Source organism: Zeus faber (assembly GCF_960531495.2).
Source record: "Zeus faber genome assembly, chromosome: 15".
NCBI lineage: Eukaryota > Metazoa > Chordata > Actinopteri > Zeiformes > Zeidae > Zeus > Zeus faber.
The window spans coordinates 4,273,554-4,286,395 of NC_137194.1; the positions used below are offsets into that span (position 1 = coordinate 4,273,554).

Sequence of the window (12,842 nt, forward strand, 5' to 3'; positions counted from 1 at the left end):
AGCCGGTACACTTGCGTGTTGTTGTGACTTTATCCTAAAAGTGAGAAGGTGGCTGTCTGCTACCTACTAACTAAAAGTTGAGTTGAGTTTTTTTTACTTGAATTACATTTTCAGTAAATATGACAAACGTGATATTTCTGTGGGTAATTACCACTGCACGCTTTCCGTTTTTCCGATGCCACCTTGGATTTTGAACTCATCAATGAGTCGCACATTTTAGTATTTTCAAGGGACGCTCAGTTGACATTTTAAGGATTATATTTAATTTCATTTTTCCGTAATCGGGCAAAGTCATGTGGAGCACGGGTTTAAAATATCAATCTAACAGATCAACTGACATCTACCAAGCAAGAAGTTATATAAATATACACATCAATCCATAGTTTGGTAACGTCTAAACACGAGAGAGTGACCGAGTCCACACCGCACACTGGACACGGTCCAACTGGACATTCTCAACCAATCTCTACATTTATAGTAAATAATATGACGTCATAAAGCATCTTAATGTAAATATAATTTATAGTAAATAATGTCATAAAGCGTCTTACTGTAAATATAGTAAATAATATGATGATGTCATAAATCTCATCTTGCTCATTTTAGGACGACACGTGTGACATGTCAGTTAAACAAGACAAGCTGACTATTTCGGGTGAAATTCTTCCGGTTTTTCACTTATATCTGCTCCGTACGTGGACTCGATTTGGATGAAACGTGAACCACGAGGTCTTTGTGGCAGCGCGGTTCAAACAAGACATCAACCGCGTTCGTGTGTTATGCAGAAGTTTGTTTTCCCGACAGTTTTATGCTTCAAAATTCTGAGAATTCTTCCAGATTTTTCCTCTTACAATAACAATAACGGGCTGGGGTTCCAGCCACGTGGACTGGACCCCTAATAATAATAATAACAATAATAACAACAATAATAATAATAATAATAATAGGGATTAATAGAGTTAATCATCTTCAGTGTCACAAGCTCAAATCTTTTTTTTCTCCCCTAATCACTATCTTTTCTTTGGCCTTACATGAATGTAAAAATAATTGAGCAAGAGTTAAAAATAAACCTATATAAAGCAAATCAATTCAATATTAAACACATGCAATAAAACAAGCAGGCTTCATTAACCTGATGGACTGACATTTGTAAGCCAGCACTGCGGCTCATAGTAACAGCATTAAAACTGGCTGTTAAATAAGCCTCACAATGGTGAAGTCTGATCGTTGTAACTGCATTTCCCACCACATCAGTGTAGTCTGCTGTGTGAACTATTCAGACTGTTGTGGTTCAGGTTTGACTTTTATTTTTCTTTCCCCCAAATACTACAGTAACCTGCAATTCGGCCACTGCCGTGTAAGCGGTGCCAACACTCATTGACATTTTTATTTTCCAGCTGCCAGCCATTTAATAGAGCAGTTTGCTGAATAACAGTGTCTGAAATGGTTCATAATGACCTGAAGGTGAACTCAACGACATTTCTTTCTTGTGCATAAGTTGCACTGTGTCTGAAAACACAGTTGGGTGACACCTTGTGGTTGGGATCCATAATGGCACAGGGCTGGTACGGAGTGATGCATTAGAGGCGAGTTTGACAATAGGTCATTTCCTTGAACAATCCAGTTGAAGAAAAGAAAAAAACCCAACTTATATATACATACATAAACATATATATAAATACACACACACACACACACACACACACACACACACACACACACACACACACACACACATATATATACACACATACATATATAGATACAGTACATACACATAACGACCTGGTCCTAGGAACGGAACTTTTGTCGTTAAGTGAGGAGTAACTGCACACACACACACACACACACACACACATTATATATATATATATATATATATATATATATATATATATACATACATATATATACACACACACACTATGAAGTATAAAAGAAAAATACTGCACTACTGACTACTGCCTGCTTCCCCTTTCACTTCCAACATTTAAAATAAAAATAAAAAAATTTCCCAGTTGCATAATATTTCTTTTAAATTTCTTTTTCACACACACACGCACATAGACAGTATACTATCAGTATACTGTATGCAGCGTATAGTACGCAGTATACCAGCTGACACACACTCAGAATGGCAGCCCTAACACTTCAGTTTCACCTGCACTCCCTGTTGGTGGATTTGGACGCTCGATTCGGACTCATCACAAATAGTTTACAGATGACATCACGACTGCCCATAATAACCAAACTATTTACAAAGTATGGTTGATTACATAAGGAAATAAATGAGAATTTTATAATTATATAATAATTACATTAATTATATGAAATGTTAAGTGAAAATATGCAGCTATGTAGTTATATATAAGATATGTATATATAGGATATGTTAGATGTGTTATTTAAAAAAAGGCTGATAATATCATATGGTTGTACATGTGATTTGTGTTAATTGTTATTTGGTCACAGTGGATTGTTGTGGTAAATACATGTAAGAAACATTGACAACTTGGCTTGATTATTACCTTTATAGAGTTAAGCAACGAAAAATTGAAATCCATTTAGTTCCATTTTTTTGCAATTTTTTTTACTAATGATTTGTCCATTTGCGTTGGTACATATTTACAGATTTATTGGAACATAATGAGGAATAGAAGCATGAAAAAGGTGGAAGGTGTCAGGGCATTTCTCAAGTTGTATTCCTCCACTGCGATATGCTGGCGTCCTTACCGCAGACAGAAACTCTGAATGCCCAAACTTTTTTGAAAAAGCTGGTTGGCGGACCCCCTCTCAGTGAGCGCCGGGCCCGTCGCGCTCGGGCGCGTCGTGGGGGTGGGGCTCCGCCGGCTGCCACGGGGCCGGGGGCTGGTCGGCGACCGAGGCCACGGCCAGCAGGGTGACGCGGTACACCTCCGTCTCGTCTCCCTTCAGGGTCAGCTCTCCGCTGGCCTCCACCACCTCGTAGGGCTTTTGAAACGCACATAGAAACACACCAGTCACGGGCGCCATTTAAGACTTGTGGTCACCACGGTGCAAAGAGGAAGTTACTCAAATTTGAGTTCTGAGCCAACAAGCCACATCCCTCACTGTCCCTTTTCCGAATGATGCAATTTACATACAACAATTCAAACAGCAATTTGGTGTTTATAAAATTAATTAATTGAATTAATTGACTTTGCGATGCAATTTAGGGGCTTTCCTTTTTGCTAATTTGATGTAATACTGATTCCCTGTATTAAACCATATAAACCCACATAATATACCATACATTGTTACTATGAGACCTACGCTGGTCTCACTCCTTCCTCGGACTCGGTGACGCAACTTTGGCAGGGGGTAAAAGCATTTTTCAATGAACTTCCTCGGCCTGGGAAACGACTCCTATCTCCCCAGGAATTTAGGAGAGCCCCCGAGCTTATCCTCACCCCGACAGATGAGGGACGCGTCGGAACAAAAACGCTTCAACCACCGAAGGCAACCGTTCGGACGGCGACGGAACCAGTCTGGGTGACGGATACGGGAAGTGTCTGTCGGGAAGCGATTGCGCCATCTACGAGAACGCCCTGCATCCTCTCTGCCGAAACAAGGCTTCTTGTAAATCTGCTTGTAACCTTTTGGGCAACAGGGGTGACGCAACGGCCGTGATTTAGCTCCGTCCGACCCCGGAGCCCGCTTCACACCCAATCCCATAAACGACAACATTAATTTCTGCTGGAGAGTCGGATTCTGCGCGATTAACGGAAGTGGCGTCAGTCGAGTTTTTAATTCGAACTGGGTTTGAAACTTCATGGTATATCGTATGTATGTCGCGTATATCAAATAACGGCATGAACGTTAACGCTTCACGTCACCACATTCACCATAACTACATTTTTTACATATATGAATTGTGTGTATTTTTTTTATTGTTTCGCACGTTGCAGAGTCTTTATGAAGGAAGCTTGAAACGCTCATTCATGGAGCGCGGTAAAGGTCTGGTTGAGCAAACTACTTCGCTGCAGTCCTGCGGGACGAAGAGGAGCTCTCGCGTTTCTCCCTGGCATTATTTTGTGACGCCAACCGCAGGCGGCTCCGACGGCCACCAGGGGGGAGGGGGCCCCGAGTGTCGGGTGCGACGGCGGAGTCGGTGTGACGATCCACGGGCTCCTTCTATTCAGACGGCAAAACCTTTTTGACTCGAATCGGTGCTTTAACCCCGGGGCCGAAGGCGTTACGGACGGCAAGGCGCGTTGAGGTCACCGCCCCCGTCAGACGCAAAACACTCGGCGGTAGGAATCTTTTCACCGCTGGCCAACGAGTCCTACGAGTGATTCCCGGATGTTTCGGCGAATACCGGGGCCCCGGAACGGGGTTTGCTTGGCTCCACCTTGTGGCCGGGAGGGGGCGTCCACTTGACGAGGATGGAGCGGCGGTGGCCTGCGTCCACGCTGCCTTTGCTGGGCTCGACGCTGAAGCCGCGCTGCAGCAGGGACGCCAGGTTGTCCCAGTGAAACTCCAAGCTCTGAATGCAAACACAAGGCGGGGGGGGCGCGGGGGGGTTTGAACCTGCGGCGAGTTGGAGAAACAGCTGTGAACACTCATGGGAAAGACAAGCCCATTTTGGAGGATTTAACAAGCGTCTCAGGGAGGGACATTGGTCCGAGAGCGTGAAAGCGCGCCGCTGCTTGGAGGCGTGGGCTGCTTGAAACACTGAGGGTGAGGTGTGAGTTTTAGCCAAAGGAGCGGCAGCAGGGCATTCCTTCGGAAATGTAAGAGGGATCGGGGTAATTTTTTAAAAAGAACAAGAGCCGAGAAGCGAAAAGCTAAAAGCCAAACAGGTGGAAGACCTCAACGGAAGGTTTGCCACGATAACCGGGCCGCAGTGAATCTACTATGGGATGGAGACTTTACATGGCTATCATCATTTCTGCTTCCCCAGCTTCTGTCTGCGTTGTGTGGGCAGACGGCGGGAAAGTGCGGCGATAGTACTAATCGAATAGAGAAAAAGAATAAAAGCGGAAATATAAATAGATAATACATAGGAAAATGGGTGGTATAAGATTGATATGTTAGCGACACACAATAAACCGAAAAAACCTACAATAAACGGGAACTATAACCAAAAAAAAAACCAAAACATATTTTCCTAAAGATCAGCACTAAATAATTAAAATAACCCCAACAATAAACAATAAGCCAGAAAGACATAGCTAAAAATAAACTAAGGAACAATGAAAAAAAATAGGCAATACACAATAAACCATGGCCATATGCAATAAATCCATTGACAAACAATAACCTCCATTTAAATTTCATGGTACCTTTTTGAAGGGCTGTGAGGTGCGGATGCAGCCCACCTCCAGCACCCTGACGGCAGGCCTGACGCCCCCCACGCTGTCGAAGCCCCCCCTCATGGTCAGCAGCAGGGGCTTCTCGCTCACAGCCGGCTCTAAGCCACGGTTTGGTGGGTGGGTGGGGGAGGAAGCACAGCGGTGTCAAACGGGGGGAGACGCAGCGCCGGGCCCGATTCATGGTCCAGCTATATGTGTTCTGCCGCTGGTGCCGCGCGCAAAACGCTCCACCCAAAATTGAAGCGTTAGTGCGGGTTCATTTATTCCTTTAAATTTGCAATTTTGTAATATGGCCGTTTAGACATGACTACACTTTTATTTCCATGTTTATTAGTTGTTTTACACACGTGTAGTCCTTACTTGTCTATTTATAGTACGTCTGCTCTGAATCAATGTTTGTTTCAACTCTGTTACTGTGATTTGTATGTTTTTTTAAATAACATTCATGATATACATAAATCATTTTCAAAGTGAGGTTAAAGCTCATCTTGTTTCTAATTGGCTGAGAAGAGACGGGTGGGGTACGGAGGGGAAAGGGGTTGAGAGGCGGAGGTGGGGCCTCCACCCACCTGGGTGCTCGGAGCTCCTGGGTTCTGGCTTTGGCAGCAGGCTCTCGATGGGCACCGCCAGGCGCTCTCCTCCGCACACGTAAGCCGTGTTGGAGCAGGCGGCTCCTCTCAAGTCCAACACACACACCACGGCCTGACAGACGGGAAAATGACATCCCAGTTACGGTCTGGATGGTTATCAAAACGCTGACTCCCGTCGTCAATTACAAAGTGAGGAGCTGCGGCAGAACGCTACGTTTCTAAACAACAGAGCATTCAGCGAGAGTCAGCCATAAACAGTTAAAAATGATGGAGCCAACGTTTCACTAAGGACTGGCCCGAAATATGGAAAACCTATCCTCTGGTATGTCATGGTGTATTGACAGAACAATGGACATAGTGTGGGGAGCGGGGTCGACCTCGGTGGTGAGCTCCACGGTCAGCCTGTCAGAGTAGTTGACAGAGGGGTGGTCGGGCTGGAAGGTGACAGTGATGTCCTGTCTCGCCCCCGGGGCCATGCAGCCCGCTATGGGCGTTGAACTGAACACACTCAGCCCGCTGTAGTTCTGGGTTCCTGGTGCAGAGGGAACCGGGTGGATAAAGATTTACAAATAAAAATGTAAAATAAATAAATAAAATAAATCCAAATACATCAATTATACCATATCCGTACAGTGAGAATAGATATTATCATTTAAGCATTCCCAGCTTTGATATTGTAATTGTGATGACAGGTACTCCTCACTTAACGGCCGAGTTTAGGCGAAAAGTGAGGACAAAGGGGGCGTGGCCATTGCCAACGCGAGTGTAGTGAATACTGACAGACTGCAGGGACAAGACCTGAGATTGGGAATGGCGATGAGATGATATGTATACAGTATATACAGTGTACATAGTGTACATAGTGTATATAGTATATAAAGTGAATATAGTGTATAAAGTGTATATAATGTATATATAGTATATATAAGGTATTTATAGTATATAAAGTGTATATAGTGTATATAGAGTATATATAATGTATATAGTGTATATAGTATATAGAGTGTATATAGTATATATAGTGTATATAGTATATATTGTGTATATAGTATATATAGTGTTTATAGTGTATATAGTGTATATAGTATATATTGCGTATATAGTATATATAGTGTTTATAGTGTCTATAGTGTATATAGTACATAAAGGGTGATGAGAGATGAGATACTGAAGTCTACTGGAATAATTCTAGCCAAGTGAAATAAAGACACGACGAGGAAGGAAAAATTGTAGTTTGGTCAAACTGAAGAGGCAGAGACGCATGACATAAGCCACTTTTGACAGTCATAAGTTGGCAGGTGGCCTAAGCGGGTAGATGCGAGGCCTAGTGGGGCCGGGCCTTACCCACGGTGCGCTGCACCTGGGGGTCCGGGTAGCTGAGCAGCAGGCGCAGGCTGTCGGCGTTGGCCTGGGCTCCGGTCTGAGACAGGCTGGCCTGCAGCACTCTGAAACGCACCTCCATGGACGAGGTGTTGTGCAGCTGGAGGGACGAGAGAGAGAACGAGAGAGAGAGAGGGAGGGAGAGGGAGAGAGAGAGGGAGAGAGAGAGAGAGAGAGGGAGCGCGCCGTGGTCCGGTGGTGGTTGGAAGGGAAAAACAATAAGTCAAGCATCGGCAACACTGCCAACGACCGACAATGGATGTTGAGGAGAAAAACGATAGCGCTGTTGTACTGTGAAAAAAAAAGTATACGTTGGGAATGCGGGGGACCCTAACTGAATAAAAACACATTTGGGATATGCATTGGGAAATATCTGTGGCGTAACCGCACCTCCTCCGCAGAAGTAAATATAGGAGTTTGGCTGCAAGTAAGCGACTGTCATATTTTTTGACCTTTGTCACAATTGAATTGCATGTTGGCAACAAAGCTCACTTATCGTAAACGGTGGCTACATAAGGTAGCGCATCATTATTCGTAAGAGACTACAAACAGGAGGTTGTGCCACTTCATTTTTTTCCTCCCCAAGAGTGAAGCTAACCTACTGTTGCCAAACATTCAACACTTATGTACTGATGGGAATCGACATTTTTAAGTTCTATTAGAGGTATTTTTTTTCCCCCCATGATGACGTCTTTGCGGGGAGACGGGTCCGGTTCCCCGCCGAGACAGGGCGCGGCACTGACCTGCAGGACCTGGGAGGCGGTCTCGTGCTCCAGCACGTAGCCAAAGTCCCAGGGGCCGCTGGCGGGGGTGCTGGTGACAACGATGTCCACGCCGTCCCCGCGCAGGGTCAGCGGCAGGGCCATCGTCGGGCTGCGCAGGTCCAGGATCTCAAGGTACTGTGGGGGAGAGGGGGCGTTTCTATGTGGGTGCGAATGAACATCCTGCAACAAGTCTTTGCAACAGTCGGGTCCTGTAAACGTAATAAAATACTACAAACAAATGACTCAAAACACAAAATAAATTGGGATAATCAGCTAGAAGTGCATTTAAAACTGCTGCTGATGTTATATAATCTATCTGAAGACATGGCTGTGAGCGGGTTGCTTGGCCTGGACACGAGGGGACCGTGACTAGGGATAGTCAATACTGGCACTCGTAGAAAAATGAAAGCGTGATTTCGGTATTTTCAGTTTACAGTTTTATCCGTTTTTTTTTGTTTGTGAATAAATCCGTCAGCAAAAACACACAAGAATCTTCAAAATGTCAGCATTTATTTACTTTCTTAGTCCCACAACGGGGAAACTTGCAATTTCTCTGCATTTACCCATCCTCGTATCTGACGTATCTAGGAGCAGTGGGCGCCATATAGCGGCGCCCAGGGAGCAGTTAGGGGGTTAAGCGTCTTGCTCAAGGACACATCAGCACGCTACCAGGAGGAGCCGGGGATCGCACCGGCAACCTTGCGCTTACTAGACTACCCGCTCTACCTCCAATTTGTCTCAGTCTGAGTCAGAAAGTACCCAAGAACGAGTACTGGGTAATGATCCAGTCGGAGAAAAACAAACAAAACGGTATAGGTGCTTCCTTAATCATGACGTCTCGCGCTGCGTTGCCTGGTAGTTGATGGGCACTCCTGGCGTGGTAAAAACCGGCACCACCCAACCCACCTTCCCCCCCACGGTGGGGGCGAAAGCCATCCGCAGCGTGTGCCTCTCGCCGGGGGAGACACGGCGCAGGGCGTTGAGCAGGGAGAAGCAGCCGCTCGGGTCCAGCGCCGACGAGCCCAGCTTGGCCTGCGTCAAAGAACCATCAGCGAGGTGCGGACGGTCCGGGAGGGACTCGCCTAGTTTTATTTGACTTAACCGCATATTTTGGCTTTCGTTTAAAAAAACGGCAAAGCAACAGCTCCTTTCATGAGCGAACCTCACAAACCACAGCGTGTTTTTAAAGCAACGGCCTCTCAGCCTGGACGACGACCTTTCTATCCTTCGCCGATACAAGATTCATCATTTTGATTTTGCCCATCAACGCTTCTGCAGGAATCCGTATCTGAAAATATCAAAATAACTGCTGCTCTAAGAATGTTCTTTTTTAATTTGTTTTCTAGTGCCGTGCATGAGTGGACAGTAACTAAGTACTTTTACTCAAGACTCAAATGGAGTATCAACTCCTTCATCGTGACCAATAGGAGGTCATACGTGGAGGATAGAATGTCCTGTTCACACCCAAATTTGAGCTTGTCTCGTTGAAAAGTTTTTACTCTTGATTTAATACCTGATACTTTCACTTGAGTCGATTGTTGAATGGGCGTTAACCTTTACCAGGGCACAGTTTTCACAGGGGATTTATATTGTTGCTACCTTCAACCAAGCCAAACTTTCACAACACAAAAAAAATAATAATAAATAATAAAAATAGAAAATAAACAGACACTCAGCTGTCTGAAGGATACATGAAACGGTTCCTTGGAGATGTTCTGAATTGTCAGGGTCTTCACTGCTTTTTGGCCTGGAAACACGAAGGAAAAAAACAAACAAACGAGAAAAACAAAGAAAGACACAAAAAACAAAAAAACGTGAACAAATACGGCGCGGTCCACAGCGCTTGATGAAGCGTCCCAAGGAAGGTGGAAAGCGACCGACCCGCTGCCACCAGACCGAAGTCTACGGTGCTCTGGCCGTTGTTGGATGTCACCACAAGAGAGGGCTGCACAACAGGACAAAGCAGCTCCAGGTAGAGTGTGTTTAAGGGGCTGAAACACACGCACAACACACAACACACACAACACACACACACAATTATTAATCTAAAAACTCAGACAGCAATATTTGTGACCTAAAGTGACTGAGGCGTTGTGTTAAGTTGATATTATTTTACACGTTTATATCACCAATTTAAACAACAATCACATCATATGTTTTCATCAACATATTGACAAAAAATGTGGGTTCCCTCATCAGTTTTCTATCGAGTAGAAAGTGGTAGAGCAGTGGTAGAGAAGAGGGAGGTTGAGTAGAGGGAGGTAGGGTAGAGCAGAGTGTAGTAGAGGGGGTGTAGTAGACGAGAGGAGAGTAGAGGTAGAGTAGATAAAGAGCAGTGGAAGGTGGAGTAGATAGAGTGGAAGGGAGGCAGAGCAGAGGGACCCAGAGCAGAGGTAACTAGAGGGAGAGCAGAGGAGGTAGAGTAGAGGTAGAGTGGATAAAGTAGTGGTAGGTAGAATAGAAGGGAGGTAGAGTAGAGGTTGAGTAGATGAAGAGTAGTGGTAGGTAGAGTAGATAGAGTAGAAGGGAGGTAGAGTAGAGGTTGAGTACATTACATCCTATTACATTTCACTGCATATATGTATGAAAGTATGTACTGTATATGTATGTGACGAATAAACCTCTTGAATCTCTTGAATCTTGAGTAGATGAAGAGTAGTGGTAGGTAGAGTAGATAGGGTAGAAGGGAGTTAGAGTAGATGTAGAATAGAAGGGATGTAGAGTAGTGGTAGATAGAGTAGGTGTAGAGTAGAAGGGAGGTAGAGTAGAGGTTGAGTAGATGAATAGTAGTGGTAGGGAGAGTAGAGGTTGAGTAGATGTAGAGCAGAAGGTAGGTAGAGTAGATAGAGTAGAAGGGAGGAAGAGCAGAGGTAGTGCAGAGCTAAACTAGAGGGAGAGCAGAGTAAGTAGAGGTAGAGTGAGTGGAGGTAGAGTAAGTAGAGGTAGAGTGAGTGGAGGTAGAGTAAGTAGAGGTAGAGTAAGTAGAGGTAGAGTGAGTGGAGGTAAAGTAAGTAGAGGTAGAGTGAGTAGAGGTAGAGTGAGTGGAGGTAGAGTAAGCAGAGGTAGAGTGAGTGGAGGTAGAGTAAGTAGAGGTAGAGTGAGTAGAGGTAGAGTAAGTAGAGGTAGAGTGAGTGGAGGTAGAGTAAGTAGAGGTAGAGTGAGTAGAGGTAGAGTAAGTAGAGGTAGAGTGAGTGGAGGTAGAGTAAGTAGAGGTAGAGTGAGTAGAGGTAGAGTGAGTGGAGGTAGAGTAAGTAGAGGTAGAGTGAGTAGAGGTAGAGTGAGCAGAGGTAGAGTAAGTAGAGGTAGAGTAAGTAGAGGTAGAGTGAGTAGAGGTAGAGTAAGCAGAGGTAGAGTAAGTAGAGGTAGAGTGAGTGGAGGTAGAGTAAGTAGAGGTAGAGTGAGTGGAGGTAGAGTAAGTAGAGGTAGAGTGAGTGGAGGTAGAGTAAGTAGAGGTAGAGTGAGTGGAGGTAGAGTAAGTAGAGGTAGAGTGAGTAGAGGTAGAGTAAGCAGAGGTAGAGTGAGTAGAGGTAGAGTGAGTGGAGGTAGAGTAAGTAGAGGTAGAGTGAGTAGAGGTAGAGTAAGCAGAGGTAGAGTAAGTAGAGGTAGAGTGAGTGGAGGTAGAGTAGAAAAATTAAAAAAAATCCAACCAAAAAACCCCAAATGAAATCCAGTAATGAACCAAGCTCCACGTGGAGCCCGGTGGAGCAGGGCTCACCTCCAGGAGGGCGAGGCGTGGGGGTCGTCGGGCGGAGGGTCCCCGTCGGACACGAAACAGGGGACGACGTGGTGCCCCAGGCGCTCGGTGAAGGAGTGCAGGAGGGAGGCGCGGCCCGCCTCGTACTCCTCGCCCCTGGAAGCCGAGGCCGATGGTTACCAGCGGTGAGGGCCGAGCACAACGCCGCCCACTGACAATGAGCGGGAGACGGACCCGCCCGGTGTTTGGACCCACAACGGCTCCGTGTCCCCTCTTCGCTTCGCTGTCCCGTTGAGCAGCGCCTCTCGCTTGCCTACGACTGTTTGTGAGGGCGTCCCCATGGTAACCTTCCAAACGGCATTTGGCCCAATCGGGGCGGTTTCCACACGACGAACGCGCGTCATCGGTTTAGACTCAAATGCACTCGGACAACTTTGGCTTCTAGCGCCTTCGAAGCCGAGCAGAATCCACGACTTGGCCGGACCTGCCCCGTGCTGCGCTATGGCAACGCTCACTGAATGCAAACGAGAGACACAGCCGCCCCCTGGTGGCACATGGCACACATTACACACAACGGGATAAGCGAGGCATACTAATAATATATATATATATATATATATATATGTATGTATATATATATATATATACATACATACATATATATATATACATACATATATATATATATATATATATATATATATATATATATATATATATGTATGTATATATATATATACATACATACATATATATATATATATATATATATATACATACATATATATATATATATATACATACATACATACATATATATATATATATATACATACATATACATACATACATACATATATATATATATATATATATACATATATATATATATATATATATATGTATGTATGTATATATATATATATACATACATACATATATATATATATATATATATGTATGTATGTATATATATATATATATATACATACATACATATATATATATATATACATACATATATATATATATATATATATATATACATACATACATACATACATATATATATATATACATA

General features: G+C 44.4%; 1 protein-coding gene across 1 annotated transcript in view; it reads right to left on the bottom strand.

Moving 5' to 3' along the window:
• Window positions 1-2,793: 2,793 nt before the first annotated feature.
• cfap74 (cilia and flagella associated protein 74) overlaps window positions 2,794-12,842 on the bottom strand; it is a gene marked incomplete at both ends in the record, with an annotated part of 55,808 nt that continues 45,759 nt past the window's right edge. Inside the window, 11 exons of the mRNA XM_080014516.1 lie at window positions 2,794-2,970; window positions 4,370-4,504; window positions 5,304-5,431; window positions 5,903-6,035; window positions 6,301-6,455; window positions 7,268-7,403; window positions 8,047-8,202; window positions 8,920-9,099; window positions 9,759-9,814; window positions 9,949-10,058; window positions 11,783-11,917. Of these exons, the coding sequence (XP_079870642.1) occupies window positions 2,794-2,970; window positions 4,370-4,504; window positions 5,304-5,431; window positions 5,903-6,035; window positions 6,301-6,455; window positions 7,268-7,403; window positions 8,047-8,202; window positions 8,920-9,099; window positions 9,759-9,814; window positions 9,949-10,058; window positions 11,783-11,917 (1,501 nt within the window). The remainder of the gene's footprint in view (window positions 2,971-4,369; window positions 4,505-5,303; window positions 5,432-5,902; window positions 6,036-6,300; window positions 6,456-7,267; window positions 7,404-8,046; window positions 8,203-8,919; window positions 9,100-9,758; window positions 9,815-9,948; window positions 10,059-11,782; window positions 11,918-12,842) is intronic.